Source organism: Balaenoptera physalus (assembly GCF_965194825.1).
Source record: "Balaenoptera physalus genome assembly, chromosome: 1".
Lineage (NCBI taxonomy): Eukaryota > Metazoa > Chordata > Mammalia > Artiodactyla > Balaenopteridae > Balaenoptera > Balaenoptera physalus.
This window is the reverse complement of record NC_138882.1, coordinates 4,737,864-4,762,828: the sequence shown is the minus strand read 5'-3', so window position 1 is coordinate 4,762,828 and position 24,965 is coordinate 4,737,864. Positions and strand designations below refer to the sequence as shown.

General features: G+C 36.9%; 1 protein-coding gene across 2 annotated transcripts in view; it reads left to right on the top strand.

Moving 5' to 3' along the window:
- Positions 1-24,721, top strand: part of PTPRC (protein tyrosine phosphatase receptor type C) — a 121,961-nt gene extending 97,240 nt beyond the window's left edge. For both annotated transcript variants that reach the window (XM_082425441.1, XM_082425440.1), the window contains 16 exons: positions 2,345-2,454; positions 3,024-3,114; positions 3,206-3,282; positions 7,783-7,819; positions 7,917-8,014; positions 8,734-8,859; positions 10,637-10,794; positions 11,008-11,143; positions 12,810-12,959; positions 16,013-16,103; positions 17,334-17,467; positions 18,550-18,684; positions 20,293-20,415; positions 20,639-20,817; positions 22,348-22,483; positions 23,971-24,721. In XM_082425441.1, the coding sequence (XP_082281567.1) occupies positions 2,345-2,454; positions 3,024-3,114; positions 3,206-3,282; positions 7,783-7,819; positions 7,917-8,014; positions 8,734-8,859; positions 10,637-10,794; positions 11,008-11,143; positions 12,810-12,959; positions 16,013-16,103; positions 17,334-17,467; positions 18,550-18,684; positions 20,293-20,415; positions 20,639-20,817; positions 22,348-22,483; positions 23,971-24,246 (2,057 nt within the window). In that variant the 3' untranslated portion in view covers positions 24,247-24,721. The remainder of the gene's footprint in view (positions 1-2,344; positions 2,455-3,023; positions 3,115-3,205; positions 3,283-7,782; positions 7,820-7,916; positions 8,015-8,733; positions 8,860-10,636; positions 10,795-11,007; positions 11,144-12,809; positions 12,960-16,012; positions 16,104-17,333; positions 17,468-18,549; positions 18,685-20,292; positions 20,416-20,638; positions 20,818-22,347; positions 22,484-23,970) is intronic.
- Positions 24,722-24,965: the final 244 nt, after the last annotated feature.

Sequence of the window (24,965 nt, the reverse complement as noted above, 5' to 3'; positions counted from 1 at the left end):
TGTGGACAAATATGACAGATTTGATAGATACCATCGTCGTGGACTGTGTGTGGTTCTATAGAAAGATGGAAGATGGAAAACTGCTTGTGGAGAAGGCAGGAATCTGGGTCTTCTAAGATTGTGGGGAAACATTAGACCAACAAATGAGGAAGGAGCAGGTGGAAAGCCACACAAATGAGGAGTGCAAGTGTATTCACGTCCCTGCAAGGGTGGGACACTGGCTGTCCCCACTAAAGGCACATTGATGGACGAGACAAAAGATTGCAATCTGACTTAGGAAATGAAAACATATTCCATTTTTTCTCTCTTTTTAAAAACTTTTACAGTACTTCTTTCATTTCTCTTTAAAAATGTGATTTTTGATCCATTTAAAGGGCAGGAGATAAAGAAGTTGAAAACATATTTATAATATAGGAAATGGTTTGTTTTTTTCATACTCAAGACAGGAAACATTTCAGAACTCCTCTATGTGGTTTTAATTTGTCTCGGAAGGGTTTCCCTCTGCCAGGGCAGGTCCCAAATCCATAAGCAGAAGCTTTTGGGCAGGTTCCTTGGAGCTCCCCAATAGGCTTTATTTTCCATTGCAGAGTCTTCCTGCCACTGTATTTTATATTCCGCTTGTTTGTTAATCTTCCTCCCTTGTCTAGAATGTAGGCTCTGGGACGGCAGAGAGGCTTTACTTTCCCATTTAGTGCTTTATCCCCAGTACCTGGGTGGGCATGTGGATTCAATACGTGTCAATGAATAAATTAAAGTGGAAGATAAAGTGTCCCAAGGGTTAGTTTTTATAGGTGGGCTGAGGGATGGATGAAGATCACAAGAGTGACAGGCACCTAAGACAGGAGGGGGACCATTGCCAGGGGTCAAGGAGCGTTTATCTCAAGGTTGACACTGATTGCTCCTTGGAGTGGTCAGAACTTACCCAAACTCCATAAAACCCCGAAGGTGGCCCTAGGTCAGAATGAATGAATGCCGGAAATCTCCATCCACCCAAAGAAGCAACCGTACATGGACAGTTTGATTGTTATGTTTGGATACAAAATTTCCACGGACAAAAAGATAAATGTACAACCCTAATGGACATCTTCTTTCTTCATCTAATAAATAGGGGAAATTAACATGAATACTGAAAAAATACTGTCAGATATACCTGGGATAGTAGGAGTTGTTTCAGTATTCATATACACTTACAGCTATTTACATTAGTATGTATTTTGTTCTTTAGTAAGTTATTTCACAAGCCTAGCATATAAAGAGTTTCTCTCTGGTGGCATAAAATATTAACACAATCTGTTCACAGTCAACTGTAGAGATTATCACATTAAGATGAGTCCTGGGTATAGAGTATTCATCATATTCTCTTATTTATATGTTTACAGTATTTCACAAGTTAAAGTAGATACAATAAAAAGAAAAAATTACAATATAGATGAGTATTGTAATTGTCATAAAATGCTTTAAATCCAACAAAAAATGTAGATATCCTCACAGTGGCAATATTTGGTCTGGAATCTGTTCGTAGATAGAAAATGAGGAAGGACATTCTATATAGAGAGAACAGTGTGTGCAGAAACATGAGGACCAGAAAGTGTGTGATGCACTTGGAGAACATTCATGCCTAAGATGTAAAGCAAGTGTAGGAAACAGTGTGGTTGAGATGGGTCAAGAGAGATGATAAAAAGGCATCATATATCACATTAGACATTGAAACTTTAGCCTTTAGGCTACGGGGCACAAACAATAGTGTGAGATTTTTTTTCAACAAGCAGAGCTGCATGCTTGTATTTATATTTCAGGATGAATTTGTGGCAGTTTAAAAGATAAATCAGGGTAGGGACAGGCTGGAGTCAGGGAGAGGAGTCGGGAAGATGTCCTTACGTGGATGAGGAGGAGTCCTGAGCGTGACCACAGGCAGAAAGGATGGAAAGTATGCGGTGACCTGTTGGATACGGGGACAGAGGGAGAAATCGTGGGTCACCTGAAAGTTTCCATCTTGAATGACTTTGTGAATGGTGGTCCTGTTTGCCAAGATTTGAGATGCTAGAATAAAGGGAAAATTACTTTGAATATCTTGACTTTGAGGTCCCTATGGAATAACTGGATGGAAAATGTGAGAATAAGAGGGAAAGATTAATACAAAGTCCAGAAGGGGGCTGGAGCCCAAGATTTAGACGTCATAGGTTTACAGGTGAATCTTTATGTGTGAGTGAGAATTTCCAGGTGGAATGTGTGTGAGAAGGAAAGACGCTAAGGACTGAATCCAAGGTATATATTTAACGAAATTTGCATGAACAAGGGAAGGAGAGACATTAACACTAGTCGTGAATCTTTACTACGTTTAAAGATGATGAGAGGCAACTGATGAATGTGGAGCCCATCCATGCAGATGTTTTGTTGGAAACTTACAAGAGGAAGATCGCTGATGAAGGGAGGCTCTTCCTGGCTGAATTCCAGGTGTGTGCTCTTCTCGATACGTGATGAGAAAGTTTACTCTGTTATCAACGTAATTCACCTTAAATGTCTTGTATAACCATTTGCCTTGATAGTTTATCCCACGTAATAGTGCAACGGAGTCAAAGCAGCTATTTATTAGCAGATATTTGCAGACCAGAAGAGTGACTCATTGTCATAAAACTAGTCAACATTTCAAGATAATGCTGCCTCACTGTATGAATACTAGTTATGAAGCTGTATCTCGAAACGCATTTGGCTGATTTTGTCCTTATGCTCTAGGTAATCATCCAAGTGTGTTTTTCAGTGAATTTTAAAGTGGCAGAGCAATAACTGCTAAATTTGCTCTCCCTCATGGGATTTATTCTCCAAGTAGCCTATCATTCATTTTTCTTAAAGAGTGTTTTTTGCATAATTCCTAATAATGTTCATTTCAATTACCATATGCAACTTGTTCATTGGTGTAAAGGAAATACGTTCCAGGAGGTGTCATTTGCTCAAAAGGATAAGCGGCAAGGGGAAATGGTTTTTCTTGAATCTGCTGTGACCCAAAGGATCTTTGTGCCTTTCAGAGCATTCCGAGGGTATTCGGCAAGTTTTCTATCAAGGATGCTCGAAAACCCTTTAACCAGAATAAAAACCGCTACGTTGACATCCTTCCTTGTAAGTGCTCATCGAGAACTGGATTTCCATACATTTAGGCTACTTGATCATTCATGATTTCACTTATTTAATATTTCTTTTCTTTGAACAGATGATTATAACCGTGTTGAACTCTCTGACATAAACGGAGATGCAGGGTCCAACTATATCAATGCCAGCTATATTGATGTGAGTAAAAAATGCATAACAGCCAGATGGTTTTATATCTTCATCATTTTGTCACTGACCATTTTCATTTTTCTGGTATCTATGCATTCTGTTCAGCTCCTTCTTTGTCATGGCAAATTTTTATTTGTTTAAAATTTTATTGGAGTATAGTTGATTTACACTGTTGTGTTAGTTTCAGGTGTACAGCAAAGTGAATCAGTTATACATGTACATATATCCTCTCATGGAAAATTTTTAGAAATATTATTTGAAATGATTTGAAGGAAGCTCATAAATGCCATTGATATAAACAACAAAATCACTAATATTTGCAAGAATAGTTATTTATTATTTGTTATTGGTGCTAGGTAATATAGGATTTTTCTTTCCAAACAGAATGATAACTAAGAATTAAAATACTCTTGTACCTGTTATACGCTGGATATTATCTAAATTATCTATGTGTGAATTTCTCATAAGAGCCCCGTCTTTACCCCTCACCATAGAGATGAGGACTGGGAGGCCCTGGTTAATTTGTTACTTTTGCCCTTTTTCTTTTTTATTTATTTATTAATTTTTGTTTTTAGTAAATTTATTTATTTATTATTTTTGGCTGTGTTGGGTCTTCGTTGCTGCACGCGGGCTTTCTCTAGTTGTGGCCAGCGGGGGCTACTCTTCGTTGTGTTGCGCGGGCTTCTCATTGCAGTGGCTTCTCCTGCTGCGGAGCACGGGCTCTAGGCTCATGGGCTTCAGTAGTTGTGGCTCACGGGCTCAGTAGTTGTGGCTCACAGGTTCTAAAGCACAGGCTCAGTAGTTGTGGTGCACGGGCTTATTTGCTCTGCAGCATGTGGGATCTTCCCAGACCAGGGCTCGAACCCGTGTCCCCTGAACTGGCAGGCAGATTCTTAACCACTGCGCCACCAGGGAAGTCCCTGCCTTTTTCAATTAGTAACAGTCTGAGGATATAGTGCATGGTTAATTTATCTAAAATGTTTTAAAATGTTATTTATTAAACAATTGTTCAGTAAGTAATACATCACACGAATTAAAAAAAAAATTAAGCAGTATAAAAACACAGAGAGACTTAAAAAACATTCCTCCCACCCAATCCACCATCTACCCAGTGCCTCCACCTACCTTAAAAGGTAACCTCTATGTTGTTTCCTATCTATCCAGCGGGAGTTTTTTAATACACAAACAAGAAAACACCAACATTTGTTACCCCCTCCTTTATCCAAAAATGTTAACGTAATATTCACACTGTTCTGTATAATGCTTCATTTACTTAAAACATATATCTTGGATACATAAAATATCACTGTAAAAAGCAGGGACTGGCAAGCTTTCTCTGTAAGGGGCCAGATAACAAATATTTGGGGTTTTTCAGGACATACCATCTCTGCCACAGCTACTCAGCTTTGAAGCCCAGTGACTACACTTCTATAAACAATACATAATGCGGCTGTTCCGAAAAACAAACTGCATTTACAAAATCAGGCCATGCTGATTTGACCCACAGGCTGTAGGTTGCTGAACACAGAACATATCTACATCTTTCTTTAATATTTTTAGAGTAATTCTTGGCATAGCTGCATTGTGATGTATCTAATCAGTTCCTATAGTAACAGGCGTTAAATATGGTTTCTAATCTACTATTGCAAACAATGGTTTAATGAATAATCTTGACTCATATTATTTCTCAATGAGTTTCAGCATATCTGTAGGATAAATTCCTCAAAGAAGAACTGCCGGCTCAAAGAGAATAAGCGTTTGTAATTTTAAAAGACATTTCCAAATTGTCCTCCACTGGGGTTGTACCCATATATGTTCCACCAGCAAAGTATGAGTGTTTATTTCCACACAGACTGCCAAAACAGTGACTATCGAAAATTGTTTTTGACAATCAAACAGTTGACAAAGTGTCTCATACTATCATCCATGCTGGTTTATAAGGTAATTTCAAATTTTTCTCAAAGAAAAAACAATTGAAATTGAGGTTTGGTTTGTTTGTTTTGATCTACATGACTATATAAGTTTTCACAAACTTTCAGTGAAGAAAGTAAAATGTTCCAATTCCATCTATCTATTCATTTACTTATTTAGAAAGTGTATTAATTCCCCAGAGTGGACATAACAAAACATCACAAACTGAGTGACTTAAAACAACAAAGATGTGTTATCTCACAGTTCTGGAGGCTGGAGGTCTGAAATTAAGGTGTGAGCAGAGCCATGCTTCCTCTGAAGGGTCTGGGGAAAAATCCTTCCTTGCCTCTTCCAGCTTATAGTGGCTCCTGGCCATCCTTGGTGTTTCTTGGCTGGTAGCTGTATCACCCTGTTCTGTGCCTCTGTCATCACGTGGTCTTAGTCCCTGTGCGTCTCTGTGTCACTGTGTCTCCTTTCTCTTATAAAAGACACGAGTTGTTGGATTTAGAGCCTATCTTCACCCAGTATGACCTCATCTTCCACAAAGACCCTATTTCCAAATAAGGTGACATTCTGAGTGGACATGAGTTTTTTGGGGAACATTATTCAGTCCACTACACACAATTTATGTAAAATTATAGAATAATGAAAAAAAACTTTTTTACTTGGATCATTCATGAAACAATCATCTTCAACTTCTGTGTCCTTTTGTGAGATAGCTGATGATTTTCCAGAGCAAAATTCTTGACATTAATGATTATGATGACACAATGATGAGATATATATATATAATGATACAAGTTATTATACATTTGCTATTTATCAATCATGAATTTAAGTGCTTTACATATATTGATTCAATGAACTCTCACAACAACTCTGAAGCAAAGCTAGGATGTTTTTTCTCAAGCATTCTGTCTGGAGACAGCCCTCTAACCTGTACAATGTCCTACTTCCCATCAACTTTGTTTGATGCATAAGAGTTTTTGTAGGGAGATTGGGACTGACATATATACACTAATATGTATAAAATAGATAACTAATAAGAACCTGCTGTATTAAAAAATAAAAAGAACACACCCTCTCACCATACACAAAAATAAACTCAAAGTGCCTTAAAGACTTAAACATAAGACATGACACCAAAAACTCCTTTAAGGGAGCATAGGCAAAACATTCTCTGACAGAAATCATACCAATGTTTTCTTAGGTCAGTCTCCCAAGGCAGTAGTAGAAAAATAAAAATAAAAAGTAGAAATAAACAAAAAAACAACAAAAAAAGAGTTTTTATATCTTTGTTTCATGTTGTCCCTATAAATCCTATCCCAAGCAACACATACCTCTTGCCCTGACATGTGCTCTTGGTATCCACAATGCAATTTCTTGTTCGTATGATATTCAAAAGGCTTGTTTACAGTGGCAACTAACACTTTCAAATGTGAGGTCATAGTCCAAAAATAATTACTGGGACTGTGTCATAATTTTGGCCTCTATTTTAACTGATTCTGTAGGTGACCACTGCAGGCCTTCACAATTAGCGTTGAACAACTTTTTGTGTAGTGTCTTTTCCAAACAATAACTTGTTCTTCAAAATAAAGTCATTGAGAGCAGATTTTATAAGGATTTAGATAGTCTCTAGGAAAAAAAAACTTATATTTTCTGTTCAAATAAATATGGTAATTATAGTATCGAGTTACACTTACTTTTCTCCAGCAGACCTGGGAGCTCATGGAAAGAATATGTCTCCAGATTTTAGATAGGTACTTGACAGACTGTAGCCACTCAATGAATATTTGTTGAATAAATGAATGTATGAATAATACTATATCATGAGATAGAAGTTTCAAGAAGTTACTAAAATTAATCATGAATTATTGTGGCCCACGTGACTGAATTTCAACTAAGGGCAAAGGTTATCTCTCTGAAAGGCTTTTCTGATCACTGAGGTAAGTTTGAGGAGTAGGAGATAATTTGGAAGAAACTAGCACAGTGTCTCACCTGTCTCTATTCCTTCTTTGCCTTGGTAACTGGAGTGGAGAAAGCAGACATTGTAGGTAATAAAATGAAAGTTATTGTATCTCTTATCTAGAGTGGCAGAAAAGGATTCTAGGTAATCAGCGGTATATCCCAGCACTCGTTAAGAGGTAGAAGTATGGGGCTGACCTCAGGATGATTTATTGAAAGAAATTGAGTAAAAATCCCCAAAGTATCTCTATGGCTGGTAAGGAGGTTCGAATTCTGGCAGATGGTGCTATAAAGGTTGGCAGGATCTAAAATATAGGAGTGCCTGTATTATGCTTATAAATTGCCGCACCTTCCCACATGAAGATAAAGTCTATCTAGTTTTAAAAATTGTTTAGGGTATATAGCAAAAACCCATGAAGGTCATGAATATTGTTTTTAAATGTTGACTAACATATTTGACACAGTTAACTGCCATTGAGTTAATAAAACCCCACTTTTAATTTGAAACTGCCCAGGGAAATACACAATCAAGAAATGGCAGATCTAAGGCAACTTCCCTATCTCACACTTTTGCATGTAAATGGATAACTGAGCACTCAGTAAATGATATACCTCTGTGTGTGTTTTGAACAGGGTTTCAAAGAACCCAGGAAATACATTGCTGCACAAGGTAATTTCTCTGAGAGTCCAACATTCTTTTTGAAAAATTGTTTTATAGCACTTTTAAGAAGATATTTCTTACCAGTTTTTATTTGTTTACCCCCTAGGTCCCAGGGATGAAACTGTTGATGATTTCTGGAGGATGATCTGGGAACAGAAAGCCACGGTTATTGTCATGGTCACTCGATGTGAAGAAGGGAACAAGGTAAGGACCCAGAAGGTTCAGAGGGTGAAGGTCCAGGACTCACAGGGTGGAGGCTGGATGTTAGGAAAAGACAGTGTTGAATTGCATTTTGAAAAGGCACATATGTATGTGCTTGATGACAAAACAGACCATTCTCTGTTTGAATCAGTATAACACTTGATTTAAAATTTCATACTTGTAGAAAAATTAAATATGCACATATATAAATATTTGTATATAAGTATAAAATTTAAATGTTTCTGCTTCATTGCTGGACTCCTATGTGATTCCTAGTTTGTTGCAGTATTATTTTAAGTTCAGTACACTTCTGTGGGCTGATTTCACAAGTACTTGTGAACGCTTGAAACACACAGACCTTGGGCAGATAGATGAAAATGCATGTAATGTGACTTTAGGAAGCGTGAAAGCCTCCCCATCCCCCAGCCTGAAATTAACCACACGCAACCACATCATTTCTGCTGACCACCAAGCACGTCCCCATTTAATATGCAGCTAAGCCTGGGAAGATCATCCTTCTTCCGCTGCGTCGTATGAAGGAAATACTTCAGGGCACTTAATGGGAAATGGAATACTTTCCAAGCATCGCAGTTTACAGGAGACTATAAAAATGTCTTGAGACTTTCAAAGAATACATTTTTGTTTCTTTTGTTTTACAATGAATGTTTAACAAATCCATTTACATGAAAAACTGGAATCATTAATGATTTTTTAAAATATAGAACAAGTGTGCATTATACTGGCCGTCGATGGAAGAGGGCAGCCGGGTTTTTGGAGATGTGATTGTAGAGATCAATGAGCACAAAAGATGCCCGGATTACATCATTCAGAAGTTGACCATTGCAAATGTGAGTTTGCTTTATGACATAATTTTAATTTTCATACTGTTTGTCTAAAAATATAATTATGGAATATTAAATGTGAGACATTGAAATATATCTGGAAAATTATTTTTTAATGAAGTGCAGGAGGAAGAATTGGGTTAGAACAATAATACAAGCCAACAGGGTCAAGTTAAGTCACTAGTGAAAATAGTGTTTGTCCACATCACATCAAAAGTGTTTATAATGCTGTGACCCTTGAAGTATAAAGAGCTCATCAATTGTGTTAAATGGATGACTGAATTATTGAATGAATGATAAAATAGTCCCTCGTCTCAATGGGTTTATTACCATTATGGAAAATATATACAAATGGCACAAAGACTACTGTAAGAAGTCTAAAGTTCTAACTCTGTAGGTGAGATAAAATGTTTAGTTCAGAAAAGAAAATTGTCAGCGTGACCTTAAATAATAGTTAAAATGGTGGTCTTCTCATATATTATATGATTCTGCTCATATGAAAAGTCTAGAATAGTCAAATTTATAGAGACAGAAAGTTCGTTAGTGATTGCTTGGGACTGAGGTGGGTAGAGTAGGAATAGAGGTGACTGCTAATCTGTATGGGTTTCTTTTTGGGGGTCATGAAAATGCCCTATAATTAGACAGTGGTAATGATTTCACAACTCTGTGAATATAAAGATTTACACTTTAAAGAAATGTGAAACATTTCTTTACACTTTAAAGTGTACATTTACACTTTAAACATTTACACTTTAAAGAAATGTGAAAATATCTTAATAAAGATGTTAAAAAATGGAAGTCTTTATAGATAAGGTTGAAATTTTCTCTGAATTCCATTTATTGGAGGTTTTCTCAGTAATCTAAATCTAAATTTCCATATGAACCAGATACCTTTTGTGAAAGAAAAAAATACCAGTTGCCTATTTCTCCCAAGGCCTTCTAAGGCCCTGTGGCATCACTAACAACTATGCCCTTGGAAGGCTGTGGGACAATCCCACCAGTGGTTCATGGCCAAAGACATGATGCACTAAAGCCAGGAATGTAGAGGCCAATACCATTCTGGTTATGTTGATTAGTCTGACATTACTATTCTTCATTAACTCAGTTATTTCCTATCTGAAAATTAAAACCAACCACGTTTGTTTGTTTGTTTGTTTGTTTCTTCTATTATCTAAATGTAGGTAGTTCTTCTTCATACTTGGTCAGAGAATTATGAATTATGCATCTTCTAGTGCTTACCTTGAAACTGGGAGAGACATGAGCTCTAATCTGGAGCTGACTTCCCTCAGTTCTCTCTCTACAGTCGAGCTGACACTTCTAATATGAGAAATATAGCATTAATCAAATAATTAATCAGACTTTCTTCATATGACAATAGTCCTGTTTGTCTTCCTACCAAGCAGAAGTATTTCAAACAGCTGTGAGAATGGCTTTTACTTTGTATCTTTTCACAACCACTCACCAATCCCCTTGTTCTGTGTGTTTTTATTTTGTTTGTTTGTTTGTTTTTGGCTTGGCAGCATGAAAGTTCCTAGTGGTTTCAGCTACACTTAACCATATGTTACTTACCTTCCTGGTAAGTAATTGCTTACTGGTTGCTGCATGCCAGTCCTGTGTGATGTCTCAATTCCTAGTTATTCATTGGAAAGGAAAATGTAATCATGAATGAAAAAGAACTTGCACGAGGAGTTTTCTGTACTGTTCCTCCCTTCCATCTACTTATGTCCCATAGTTTGCTTTGAGAAAAAAAATCATCTAAAAAAAAATATTATCCCCTGGTTAGAGAAAAGAAAAAGCAACTGGGAGAGCAGTGACCCACATTCAGTTCACCAGCTGGCCAGACCATGGGGTCCCCGAAGACCCTCACCTGCTCCTCAAGCTGCGCAGGAGAGTGAACGCTTTCAGCAACTTCTTCAGTGGCCCCGTCGTGGTGCACTGCAGGTAAATAAAGACCTCCACCAAAAGCACCAGGGCTGTTCAAATTTTCACTCCTTGTGGTGTTAGGGCCACCCTCCTCTTTGGCAATTGCTACTTTGAGAAACAATCTATGAGGAGAAAATGACATTGTTTTCTCTGCTTCACCCTTGCTGGCTTTTCCATTCATCTTCCTGCCGTGATCGATCATACCTTCAACCTTTTCATTTGTTTTGTCAGTGCTGGTGTTGGACGCACAGGCACCTATATTGGAATTGACGCCATGTTAGAAGGCCTGGAGGCGGAGAGCAAGGTGGATGTCTATGGCTATGTCGTCAAGCTAAGGCGACAGAGGTGCCTGATGGTTCAGGTGGAGGTATGTTTCAGGCTGCAGTCACTATCCTCACTTTTGCCTTTTGGCTTAAATCTTTTTGTGGTGGGAGTAGTGATCTTAAAGGAAATCCAAATTCTTCTCCACCTCGAACAGTGGGTGAAAATTGTTTTCTTTTAATTTCCTGAAAACTAAAGCACCAATTGCAGTTAGAAGCATTTTGCATTAGTGGCTGAGAGTACTGTGGAAGGAGGATGACTATAAAATGTATTTAAAAAAATAATGAAATAGCACTTACACATATCAGATTGGGAAAAATTTTTAAATGCCAAAACCCAGTTTGGCAGCATCTCATAAAATTAAAACTGGGGAGCCAAGAATAAGATGGTACAGTGGTTAAGAGCCTGGTTTTGGGAACTAGATGTAGCAGTTTCAAATCGTGCTTGTTATTCTTAATACTGTGCACCATTTTACCAGTGTTTAATGTCCCCGTGCCTCAGTTAAGTCATATGTAAAATGGAGATAATGATAGTATTTACCTTACAAAGTTAAGACACAAAGGGTAATCCAAGTAAGCACTTAGAAAGTCCCTGGAAGATGCATGTAGTCAGTAATTGTAAGTGATGGTTATTATCAAAATTGTCTGCATTTGACCCAGCAATTCTACATGTATGTATATAACCGAGAGAAGCATTTGCAAATGTGTGCAACTAGAAACATGTTCAAGAATGTTCATTGTGTTCAGCATTGTTAGAATAACAAAAACATGGAAAACTTAAATATATATCAATATGGGAATGAGCAAACAGAATGTGGACATATGGACTCTTTGTAAACAAATGCTCTGCTGCGATTGATAGGAATAATCTAGGTCTGTAGCTCTCTGTGTAGGTAGATGCTCAGATGAAAACAGTGAGTGAATATAGTCACCAGATGAAACGTATACAATTCAATTTATGTCATTGTTAAGAAAGGACATAAAAATGTACAATGTTATAAATACATAGATATTAGTGTAGAAGTATAAAAACAGATCGTACACGAGAAAAATAAAAGAAATTATTTCCTGTGGAAAAACACAATAGAGTGGAAGGATACTACAACCAAACTCAGGGGACTAGAGGTGGTGTTAAAGAGGCTTGAGTTTTATCAGAAATATGTCATTTATTTAAAAATGGTGGATTCAAATATGATAAAAGGTTAGGAGTTGTTAAATATGGGTTTGGCCTATTGTGCTTTTTAGAATAATTTTCTCTATTAAAAGGTTCTAGGAAACTCTTTTAAAAAATGTGTTCTATGGAATATCAACCTGCTTTTTTCTTTCTCAGCTATAGTGTGAAACTTATTATAGTTTTATATATTAGTAATTTAACTTACTGACTCAATACTAGTCACAGACGGAAGTAACAGATAATGTTTTTTAAGTGTTAGGGATGAGATATAAGTTATGCCCTACCTTGTAGATGCCTCATCTATTTACCAAGCTTTTTTTTTTTTTTTCTGGAAAAAAAATCTGAGATGGAATTTGCTTATATCCCAGAGAAACATGAGAGCTAACTTCCAGATTGTTTAAATGTTACAGATATCAGTTTTCTTTTCCATACCTTGTCTCCATATGAGCAAAATTATGGGAATGTAGAATTTATTTAAATGTGATTTATAGGACTTTAAGTTATCAATTAATTATCTATATTCTTCCTTGAAACTGTAGGCACAGTACATCTTGATCCATCAGGCCTTGGTGGAATACAATCAGTTTGGAGAAACAGAAGTGAGCTTGTCTGAGTTACATCCATATCTGTCTAACATGAAGAAAAAAGATCCACCCAGTGAGCCTTCCCCACTGGAGGCTGAATTCCAGGTAACAATAGTGATGACAAGAGCACCATTACCGATAACTTGAACCTCTATTTCTTTTCCAGTGCTGTCCTATGCACTTGACATAGTTCTTGTATTTGGGCTTTGCCATGAAATGGAGCACAGATGAGAGAACTAAGACACGCAGAGTTTAAGAGAAATGCCTGAAAGCACACAGCTATTCCATAGGAAACTTGTTGAAACCAAGAAATCTGATTCTACAGCCAACATTTCAACCGTTCTTCATTAAGCTGGTATAAAGTAAAGTGTCAAAATAATAGTATATGGCCACGAAATTGGCCCGCCAAAGGCAATGTAGCATCTCACCTTTAAAAATACATCTGGTTTTGGTTTGTAAAGGAAATAGTTAGAGGAGTTTATGACTACTTAGGAACATGAACTGGCTGGAGCTGGTAGACAGAAACTAAAGGATAAATATGTGTGTCCTAAGCTATTTATCAGGCAGTTACTCTGAACACTAACCTAGGATGTAGCTCACTGTGATTTCAGAGGGTTGGCATAGCTATCTCCAAATTGCTCAGTTGTCAAAAAAATGTTCTGTAACTTTTCTCTTTCACCTATGATTTTCAGTTTATTGAATCTTTCTGTAAACTACCAAACTGGTCAATTCAGAGAGTTTCACGACAAGACCAGGAATGTGATTTTAATCAAATGCAGAATCGTTTAATGTTTTGGATCAGAGTGGGGCTGGGGTGGGAGTGGAGCTTGAGATAATCACCGTGATGGAAAAGCTAGTAGGCTACCGGCACGGTCTTCAATAGAGGGTTGTTTTCTTATTCTTGCTCTTTTAGCTGATAAATTGACCGCCTTTAATACACTAACCCCACTATACTGCATATAGACAGACACTGTTTAAAACACTTATAGATTTAATTTAAACATTCATATGTAAGGTCACTTAAAAAAAGGGTAAATTCTTTGGCTGAACAAATATGATTAAGTCTGTGCTCTGTACTGAGTACAATTCTAGGCACAAGAATCAAAGTGATTTGTATGTGGACATGGGGAGTGAGTGTGATCCAGACAGGTAGTGACCACAGCTCTCATAGAAACAGTGAAATTATTCCATCTAAGCAGAAAGGGAGGTAGAAAGTGAGGGTAGAGATGGAGGTTGGTTGGTAGATTAGTGACGGGAAGTCGAGGCAGTTCTTGTCTAATTGCCTTATTTTTCTCAAGAGAATACGAAGTAAGATCATTGGTTGGGAGTTTAGGGGGACAGAAGTGAGTAGGGCAAAGAAGGCCTTGTGCTTGAGAAAGAGAAAAGCATGTGAAATAGTTCTATCAAAGTAGGAAAGCAATCTCCCAGGAAAAGGTGGTAGGGGTGCCAGAATTACTGTTGGATCTTTTGAAATTTATGGTCATGAAATTAAAGAGAGCCAGTCGGTTTTCTGTTTTGTTTTGTTTTTGTTTCCTACAGTAACATTGGGGTTAGAGCTGTGTATAGTTGGGTTAAACCCATCTAGAATCTTTTAAAGTGAATAATTGAAAGTTGGGAGGCAAAGGCTCTAAGGGTGTTTGCAAATGAATGATATAGTGTGGACGATAAAGAGCGTATTGGCCACAGAAAGACATGAGGGAAAAAGAGAAAGGAGTAAAAACAATATGATAAAGGTTTTCATAGGATTGCAGATTGCTGGATTGGAGGTACTAGAATAAATGACTAGGAAGAATAGAGGTAATTTTCCATAGGAAGGATGGTTGAAGTCATAATTTTTAAAGTGATGCAATCTTTGGAATGAAATCTACCTACAAAAGTGGAGTGGGGAACGTGGATGTCTGAAGAGAGGAGGAATATTATAGGAGGTGAAGAGGCTAAGAAATGAAGAGGCTGGAGTGTGATTTGAAACAAGGTTCCATATTTAGTTTGAAAGAAGTCACCATAGTTTTCGAAACATTTATATACAATACATATTCACACATACCTATATATACACACACATATATGTGTATAATGTGTGTGTATAATCTTCCTGAACTTTGTATGATGAGCTCTCTCAGTTTAGGTTATTCATCCACTTGAAAAATATTTATTTAAGTTATTTATTGGGAAGAGAAGACTGCAGGCAGGGAGATCTTCCAGTAGAGATTGACCAGTAAACAGATATCTAAAGGGTGAGTAGAGGTTAGCAGAGTGAGAAAAAGGGACAAGGATAGTCCAGGCAGAAAACACACCTGAGAATCTGCCAAGAGTTAAAGGACAGCTTAGCGCCTTCCAAGGCTGGGGGAAGTAGGTTTGGCTGCAGTGCAGAGGGTCCCAGCAGGCGGTGAGGCTGCAGAGACAGTCAAGGGCATCTCCCGACAGGCTTTCCGTGGGATGCTGGATCCTTCCTAACAAAGATGGGGAGCTGCCAAGAACCTGAGGGGGGACCTGCTCTGTTTTGTGTTTTAGAAGGATTAGAGAAAGTGAGATTGAAGATAAAGAGGCCAGTGAAAAAACTGCTGATGTTTTCAAGTGAGAAATGAAAGCAGATTGAACTAAGTAGGAAGAGAGAAAAGCAGAAGGATCTGAGAGCTCCACCCGGAGAAATGATAGGTCTTGTCGACTGATTAGCTACGGCGAGGGAGAGGGAGAGAGTCTGGAGGGCTTAAAGAAATGAGGTATTGATTATTTGAAGCGTGAGCCTAGTCTTCGGCAAATGCTTCGTCTGGAGAATTTACTTTGGATCATTTAAAATAATTTACCATTGCTTTTGCAATATGGAGAATAATCAACATCTATGCAGTGCTTTCAACTTATACAAGAATAAACCATACTATTTTGCTATCCAGCACCTCTTAACCGGGAAACACATTCTGTTATATAATTGTATATGTTCAAATTCGCCATGTCAAAGTACTTAATACCTGAGCAATTATAAAGAAAAATTCAGAGGCAAACTTAAAAATTGTGCCCTTAGGGAAGGTAAGCAAATTTCACAAAACCTGGTGAAATTCTTTTCTTTAGGGAGCATCAATAATAAACTACAGTAATAAACTAAGCCAATACATAACTTTTTAAAGGAGTTTTCTTTTCTGTTTTTTTTTTCCCCCCCTCAGAGACTTCCTTCATATAGGAGCTGGAGGATACAGCACATTGGGAATCAAGAAGAAAATAAGAGTAAAAACAGGAATTCTAACATCATTCCATGTATGCAGCTTATTTTATTTTTTGTATCAGATAAAGTGAAGCTCTCTTTTGAATTTGTTTAATGTGAGACACACACACAAACCATTTGGAAGCAAGTTTTCAACATTTGCTTGACAGTAGAGAATAGTTATAGGCTATTTGAATTTTAGTTGTAGCAAATACATTGAACCCCAGACATTTACAATGGACTTTGGAGGACAGACAATATTCTGTGTTTTCTTTGTACCAATTAGTTCAGAAATGGGTTTTCAGAAAGATGTAACCTCTGAATCTGGGGGAAAAAAAGCCAAGTCCTCTTTACCGGTTTTCTCTCATCTTCAGTTTATTGCAGTTATTTACTCCAGGGTAATTGTTAAATAGCAAAATTACATCCTTTTATTCCCTTTATGTTTTCTGTTTATCCCTTCCTTACACCAAGGAGGTTAAAAGTAGACGGGAAATATACTATAAATCATCAAATTTAACAGATCAAAATAAGCATCATTTTCAAGACTTGAATTTTGTTACTTAAGTATATTGATAGGACCACACCTGGTACAACTATAATTTTATTCAGCTGCCTACGCTAAAACTAGCATGGAGAAAATATAACCCAAGGTAATAAGCTGGACAACGAAATAAATCGAATCAATGCATGGCTGACCTAGTTAATTACTGAAGAGGTCCTTATGAATATAGTTTAAACTATGGAACTGATGGTGATGTAGCTAATCAGATCATTTGATCAGGTTATTATAAATGAAAGAAATTGAGAAACAGTGAGAAATTATGGACTAAATACTTTTCTTGTTGACATAATTATCTGAGATACCCATTTAATTAAGATTGTTAATTGAATGTTAATATGATATAATTGAGAAATTAGGTTTTTACTTAAGCTATGTATTTTATTAACATAGATGTATTTTTAAAATTTTTATCCATCAGAATGATGATATTCCATGGAAATCTAAAGTATATGTATCAAAGACTGCATAATCGTATGGAACATTATGACATAGAGTTATGGCCTGTATTTTTTCCTGGAACGTTCTTGGGATCTTCTTTCTATTAGGCTTTTAGAAAATAATTTGTTAATCAATAAAAATGGAGCAGGATCTCATTCCTTGTAGATCAATACATGTACATCATGCAATCTGTCACTCCTAAGTGACTTTCTAATTTCCGCGTGACGATCAAGCACGGATTAGGCCTTTAAGGGAAGACTGACTGCTACTTTGTTTTGCGTAGATGACTTTAACAGAGTAACACTTAAACATGAACTGGAGATGAGCAAGGAGAGTGAGCACGACTCAGATGAGTCCTCTGACGATGAGAGTGACTCGGAGGAGACGAGCAAATACATCAACGCCTCCTTCGTAATGGTAGGTCCTTATGCTTCCGAAACCCAAGGTCCGGCTCTAAAAAATATATGTATGTTATTATGGCCATGCATTAAGTGATTCTATAAAAGAATGATGAGCTTGACCATAACTATGTATTGATTGCCATGAGAGTTTCCACTTTTAATGCTATATCTTAACTTATTGCAACACTCACACGTTAAAACCTAATGAGTCGATACAAAACAAAACAATGCTGTTAGTTACAGTTTATGGCAAATATGACTATAATATAATTTGAAAAATAATGACCTTTCAGCAAAAGCAAGTATTTGAAAATGTTTATACTTACTCATATACACAAATTGTAAGCAAACCCACATTTGCATATTTGTATAGTTAAAGACTTTTCATTCAGATTTTCTGAGTATTTAAATGAGTCTGTGTCACATACCTTTTTTTTGATACACTGAGAATTCAAACAAGGAACTTTCAGTAATTCAGTAAATACTTTTTGCATGTACACTAAGTTGAATTTATTTCTTTTCCCAGTTTTCTTAAAATATTGATATGTATTCATAGAATATTAATTATAAGATAGCAGAAGAATATATAAACAAATTAGAGACATGATGAAGATAACTTGAAATGCTTATGCTTTTTTTTCTTTTTACCATCACATTAAGCTTTCCAGTGGAAAAAATGATATTTTTGGAAGGAAAAATTGTTAGTTTTCTAAAATAATATCTTCTAAACTTGATTTCACACTATTAGCCAGGTATTATCATTAACTAAGTAAATATCTTATATATACATAGCACATTGTTTTTTGGACCTAAGAATCTTTTTTTTTTTTCACTTTTAAAAAGTTAAAGTATAGTTGCTTTACCATGTCATGTTAATTTCTGCTGTACAGCAAAGTGATTCAGATATATATATATAAAATCTTTTTTTATATGCTTTTCCACTATGGTTTATCACAGGATTGGACCTAAGCATCTTAATTTTAGGTAACAGCATTGATATCAAATTAAGTGACTGTAATTTCAAACGGTTATTTTAAGCATCCACTGTTCTCTCTCCAGCACAAGTAACTAAGTCTCACCTTTATTTTTTTTTTAAAGAGTTATTGGAAACCTGAAGTGATGATTGCAGCTCAGGGACCACTGAAAGAGACCATTGGTGACTTTTGGCAAATGATATTCCAAAGAAAAGTCAAGGTGATTGTTATGCTGACAGAGCTAAAGAATGGAGACGAGGTTTGTACTTTTAAGAAGCTTTTAAGTCTTTCTGTTCTAAAATCTGATTCTTCATTCTTGGATTACTTACTTGATTGTTATACCTGAGTCCTTTTGATCCCTCTGTCACACAATTCCATTTGTTCGTTCTCCCCGTTTTCCATCCAAGCGCTGGCCTCCAAAGTTTTGCATCCGGGTTCCGACCCTCTCTCCTGTTTGCCCCTCACCAGCCCTGCCTAATGCTCACGGATCATATAATGCACAGCAATCTCAGTGCCACCCTCTGCTAAAAACAACAAACAGTCACATTTTCCTTTTTTTTTTCAGGATAGAAACCAAACGCCTCAGTCTGATATTTATGACCCTCAATAATCGGGCTCTATGTATCTTTCCATTTTCCTCATATTTTTATGTTTTCCATACTTTCCACCCTGGACAAGTAGATTTACTGACTGAATCTTGACACATCATTTGCGTTCTCCTCACTGACTTGATTTTCTGACATTCCATGTATCTGAATGTGCCCTCTCTTCCCATTTTGATCCCGTTCTTCTAGAACGATAAAACTCCGGAAAATTTATCTCAATCCTGTCTTCTTTATATCCACGTAATATTTATTGTCATAAAATTCTCTAGTTGGAGGCGAACCTGAGATCTAACTTGATCTTCTGCCTAATGCCTGTTACATGTATTTGAGCCTTTCCGAATACCTCAAATTATCAAAATTTACCTGGCAGTACATCTTAGTTTTAGCACCTAACACATTGTCTGACATATGTTCAAGCTTATTTAATAAATATTCTCATAAGTATGCATTATACTATATGCCTTCTTTTTCTCTCTCTCTTTTCCCTATGTACCCTTGTACATAGAAAATAGTTTTTTTTAAAAATCTTTCTGTTTTGTCTTTTTTAAAAAAGAAATCTATGTTCAGATTTTCAACGTGGAATTCTAGCAATCTTTTCCTTCATGTAAATTGGGAAAGTCAGGAAATGGAACGGGAGTGTGGGCAGGAATGCCTATCATGGTCAGCAACTGTGGGACTGTATTTGGTGGAAAACCATTTAAGGAAGGAGGAAATACCTTTGTGATCCACCTGTTCTTCAATTTGACCCTTTCCTTGTATATTCAATCAACTGATATAGACAAGATAGAGACAAAGCTCCAAGAGGTGTAACCTCCTTCCCCAAGGATCCCTGGAGGAACAGAGAGACTTAAGTTATTGCAGGGGTCATGACCAACATCAAGTCAGTCCATCTATTTTGAAAAGATGATGGTGAGGGTATGGAAGGAAGGGAAAAATGAATCTGAGATCTACACCAGGGATGGCAGAGCCGTACCTGTGGTGTCCTGGCCATCTCGGCTCTCCCTAGGTTCCCTTGATTTGCACAAGGCAACACCATGTATTTGTTGAATGGATGTCCAACATACTTCAAATAGATTTTAGATCTTTATGATTAAGATTCCATTTTAGAGCACAAGTTGTAATTTCAAATTTAATAGAACAGAGGGAAGAAAAGAGAAAGAGGACAGGGATAGAGCAAAGACAGAGAGAGGTACTCTGAGTGCATTTAAAAACAAACAGAACCCTTGGGCAGGTGATGTTGAACCATGTTCTTTCTTCTCTAGGAAGCCTGTTCTCAGTACTGGCAGGAAGGAAAGCAAACATATGGAGACGTAGAAGTTCATATGAAGGACACCAATAAATCTTCAGCCTATACCATCCGTGCATTTGAACTGAGACATTCCAAGGTATACAAACAATTTCAGGAGTATGTATCTTTGGGGTAATTGATCTGGTTGAAAAACTAATATAAACCATTCTATGAACACAAAGCAACTCTCTCTATAATGTTCTGAGAATAAAAATTTTAAATGATTTAAATGAAAGTAACTGTGAGGAAAACATGACTATCAACTTATCAGATGGGCTGAGCTTCACTCGAGTTCATGTTCCCTTCCCTTCTGGTTTTAGAGGAAAGATCCACGAACTGTGTACCAGTACCAATTTAATAATTGGAATGGGGAAGAACTGCCCGTGGAGCCCAAAGAATTAATCTCAATGATTCAGAATCTCAAACAGAAACTTCCCAAGAAGAATTCCACCGAAGGGAATAAGTTTCACAGGAATGTGCCTCTCCTCATTCACTGCAGGTGGGTGGGATTCGATGGGATGTGCGCTAAAAATCAGCATCCTTCTTGACCTCTTGGTTTGCACCTTCTGTTAAATTCTATTCCTCCTAACAGATAAAAATGTATGACCGCAGTGGAAGCCTCTTAGGGAGTCGGTCACTCTCTCCCATGTGCTCCCACAGCATAACTATTATAGAAATACAGTAGAAATAATTATATTTTAGTACAGTGTTGTTAGGCTGTGAACCTGGAATGTGACATGTCCTGAATGAACGAATAAATGAATGAAATGAAGGATGCAAGGACAGACGGATGGATGGATGTTGCATTTTATTTCTGCCTAGTGCATTGAGCCATGCTATTAGGCGTCAGTAAAATCCAGAAGACTGAATGCTTTGCCTCCAATAAACATATCTTAAGCTATTTATTAAACTGAAATCTCAATGTTTAGCAGCTTCGATTTGAAACCCATCACCTGACTCACTAAACGGACCCCAAAGGCAAAGATTTTAATAATATACATAATAATACTTGATTTGATTAACTTCTGTTATGCAGACACTTACTTTCATCTGTGATAGACATCCACCTTAAATAAGAGATATTGAAAGAAGGGTGTGTGATATAAAATGTTTGCATAAAAAATGGTAAAGTAAATTAGAAATGAAAAATAGTAAAGTAAAATGAGAAATGTAAATCTAGCAAAGGGCTTTTAGAATTTTTCAGAAACCTTCATTATTATTATTAGAATTGTATACGCTATAATCAAGACCTTAGACAGATATTACTTTTTGGCATTTATTTGAGTTTTCAAAGGTAAAACTTACATGGAAAGAAAAATAAGGGAAGTTTAGGTTTTAAAACTGTATGTGTTTCTTAGGGAATGGCATGGCTGAATACCTACTATATGTTCCTTGTTATGTACAATAAATAAAGTTCTGCTATTAACATATTCTTTAAATTGAATTTTTATTATAATCTAACATACCTTTCACAGTTTGGTAAGTAATTTGGTTGCCCTCTTTTTAATTAGTAACTTCACTAGGTATCATTTTTCTATTGGTGCAGAAGTGTTAACATTTGTAAAAAGCACTGGAGAGGCAGAAGAGAGGAGAAAAAGCATGTGGTTTAGTAATTTACAAAATATCAGGTCCAGTATTTCTGGTTTCATCAGTTTCTAACCATGCCTTTATCTTCCCTAAATCTCAGTATCCTCATCTATCTGGCGGATATTATCATATTTGTCTTAACAACTTCAGATGTAAATTAAAGTGCATTATAATTGGTAAAGTACTAATAGAAGAAAGTATATTTTTAAAGCTTACGACAAATATTTCTTAAACTAAAGGATTATTATATTCCCAAATTGAAAAAGTTTGCATAAAACATGCACTTAGCAGAAATGCTTTGCTCTTAAGAGACTGGAATAAAATTAATTACAGTAAACATAAAGTGAAGCATGTATTCTTGTCTCGCTCTTTCAATTTTTATTCCAATGTCACTTTCTCCATGTAATGTAGAATTTTTTTTAATCTATTCTTTCTTTTTTAGAGATGGATCTCAGCAAACAGGAATATTTTGTGCTTTGTTAAATCTCTTGGAAAGCGCAGAAACAGAAGAGGTGATAGATGTTTTTCAAGCAGTAAAATCTCTACGCAAAGCTAGGCCGGGAATGGTTCCCACATTTGTAAGTATACCTCATCATTGCTTTTAACAAGTTTTGCATTTTTATTTTGACGATTTCTTCTCGCTCCTTCCCTCCCCTCCCCCACTTCTGATCCTCTCCTTTCCATTACTTCTTTTCTATTTACTTTTCTAGTCTTCTCTTTTAAATTCCATTTCACATGATAATTCACATTGAATTATTATTAGTATACATCAGAGACCTAATTGGAGTTTGCCAACACTCTGTGGTGGTGGCTCTTGAAGAACATTTTTTTAAAAGCTCATGGATTCCCTCAGTTCCCCCACCTTTAATCCTGTATCAATTTGTGTTGCTGTGTAGCAAGCCACCCCAAAATTTAGAGACTGAAAAAAAATAACGTTTATTATAATTCAATGATATGTTTGATCAGCTGAATAGTTCTGCTGATCACATTAGGCTTAGCCAACCTGGACCAGGCTCACTGATATGTGTGCTGTCGCTGTTGTGTCCACTGGGATTTGGCTTGTCCAAAAGGACCTTGATTGCCACTAGGCTGGCAGTTGGCTGGCATTTAGCTGTGGCAATGGGGATGAATGGATCCCACGTCTCTCGTCATCCAGAAGCCTAGCCCGACACATTCCCATAAAGGCAGCAGGGTTCGTAGGGGCAGAGTGAGACCCCTTGGAGCCAAGGCTTGGGACTGGCACATGCCTTCCTCTGCATTTTATTATCTGAACAAATCACAAGGCCAGCTCAGGTGTAGGGCATGGGGTCGTAGACTCAAAGGGCCTGCAAAGTCACCTTGCAAAGAAGTGTGGATACAGAGAGGATAACGAGTGAGCATTGTCGTAATCAATCCAAGCTGTGTCCCCTGTAAGTGGTAGTGACCACAGATGATGGTCTGGGAATTAGTAACAAAGTAAACTTAACTACTCACTCAAATATAGGCGGCTTTTACTTATGTATGACCTTGAGCTTGCATGTACTGATGTTAAAAGTATATTGAGTGCCTGCTATGTGTTTTGCCATTAAGAGACTCATTGTTTAGTGTGAGGAAAAGGCAGACATTTAATAAACAATGTAGTAAGTGAAATGACAGAGAAATTATTAGAAGAATATGAATGAGGGCACTGAATTTAACCCAAGGGGATCAGATTGGCTTCCTGAAGCTGGTGACTACTGATCTGATGCTAAATGATACGTAGGCATGAACCAAGACGGTGGGCACCAAAAATGGCTTCCTTTGCAAAAGCTTAGGAATGAGACACCCCACACGGCCTGCGAGGGGGCCGAGCACCAGTTTGGTGTGGCTACAAGGTAAATTCTGAAGATTGCCCTGCAGTCAGTCCTTTAGAACTGTAAGGAGGGTGAACCATTTAAAATGTTCTTTTTATGAAAACACATGAGAATTGTTTTCTGATACCCAGGTCTTCCCCAAGTAAAGGATTAAGTCTTGCTAAATTTCATCTGATGTAAAAATAATGACATAAACCTCTTTTATGTAATTCCTTCCTTCTTCCCTTTATTAGGAGCAATACCAATTCCTGTATGACGTCATTGCTAGCATCTGCCCTGCCCAGAATGGGCAGGTGAAGAAAAACAACCAACAAGAAGATAAAATTGAATTTGATAATGAAGTGGACAAAGCAAAGCAGGATGCCAACTGTGTGAGCCCACCTGGTGCCCTGGATAAGACCCCTGAAGGAAATAAAGAGGATGAAAGTTCCAAACCCGCAAGTGGCCCTGAGGGGCCAGAACATTCCGCCAATGGTCCAGCGAGCCCAGTTTTAACTCAAAGTGCATAGGAGAAGGCAAACATGGGGCAACTCAAAACCTCACATTAAACATGTTATTTCTATTTTTCTAGAACTAGAAAGGCAAAATAGATATACAATGGATTAATGAAGTGTTTCATAAAACATGTTATTTCTATTTTTCTAGAACTAGAAAGGCAAAATAGATTTACAATGGATTAATGAAGTGCATGGACCAATATTTGTGGGAAGCTTCTATTTTACAACTGTAGAAAAATATTTAAGACAGTTTTGCTGAAGCATGTTGTACAGTCTTATACTTATTTTAAATTTTATCCATCATTCAGCAAAAAACAACTTCTTTGTAGTCTTTGTGTGTGTGTGCATGTGTGTGTGTGTGTGTGTGTGTGAGGCAGACAGACAGACAGAAACAAAGAGGCAGAGAGAGAGAGAGAGAGAGAGGATGCTTTCAAGTAAATCTAAATGCTCTTGAGAAACTTTGCCTTTTGGGTTTTTTTTTTTTTTTTAAGAAACATAACATTTTATACGGGAAATATTAACTGCTCAAAGGTTGTATTTTTTTAAATCATAAACTGTGTGTGGGCTCTGTGTAAGAATAACATGTACATTTCTAGAATGACCTCAAGATGGCCTCCTTGTTCTACTGAAATATATCTTATAGTTTACTATGTTACTTCTAGAAATAGACATAAAATAGTAGGTGTGTATAGTTACTATAAGAAAGTTAACTAAATTAACATTTGGAAATC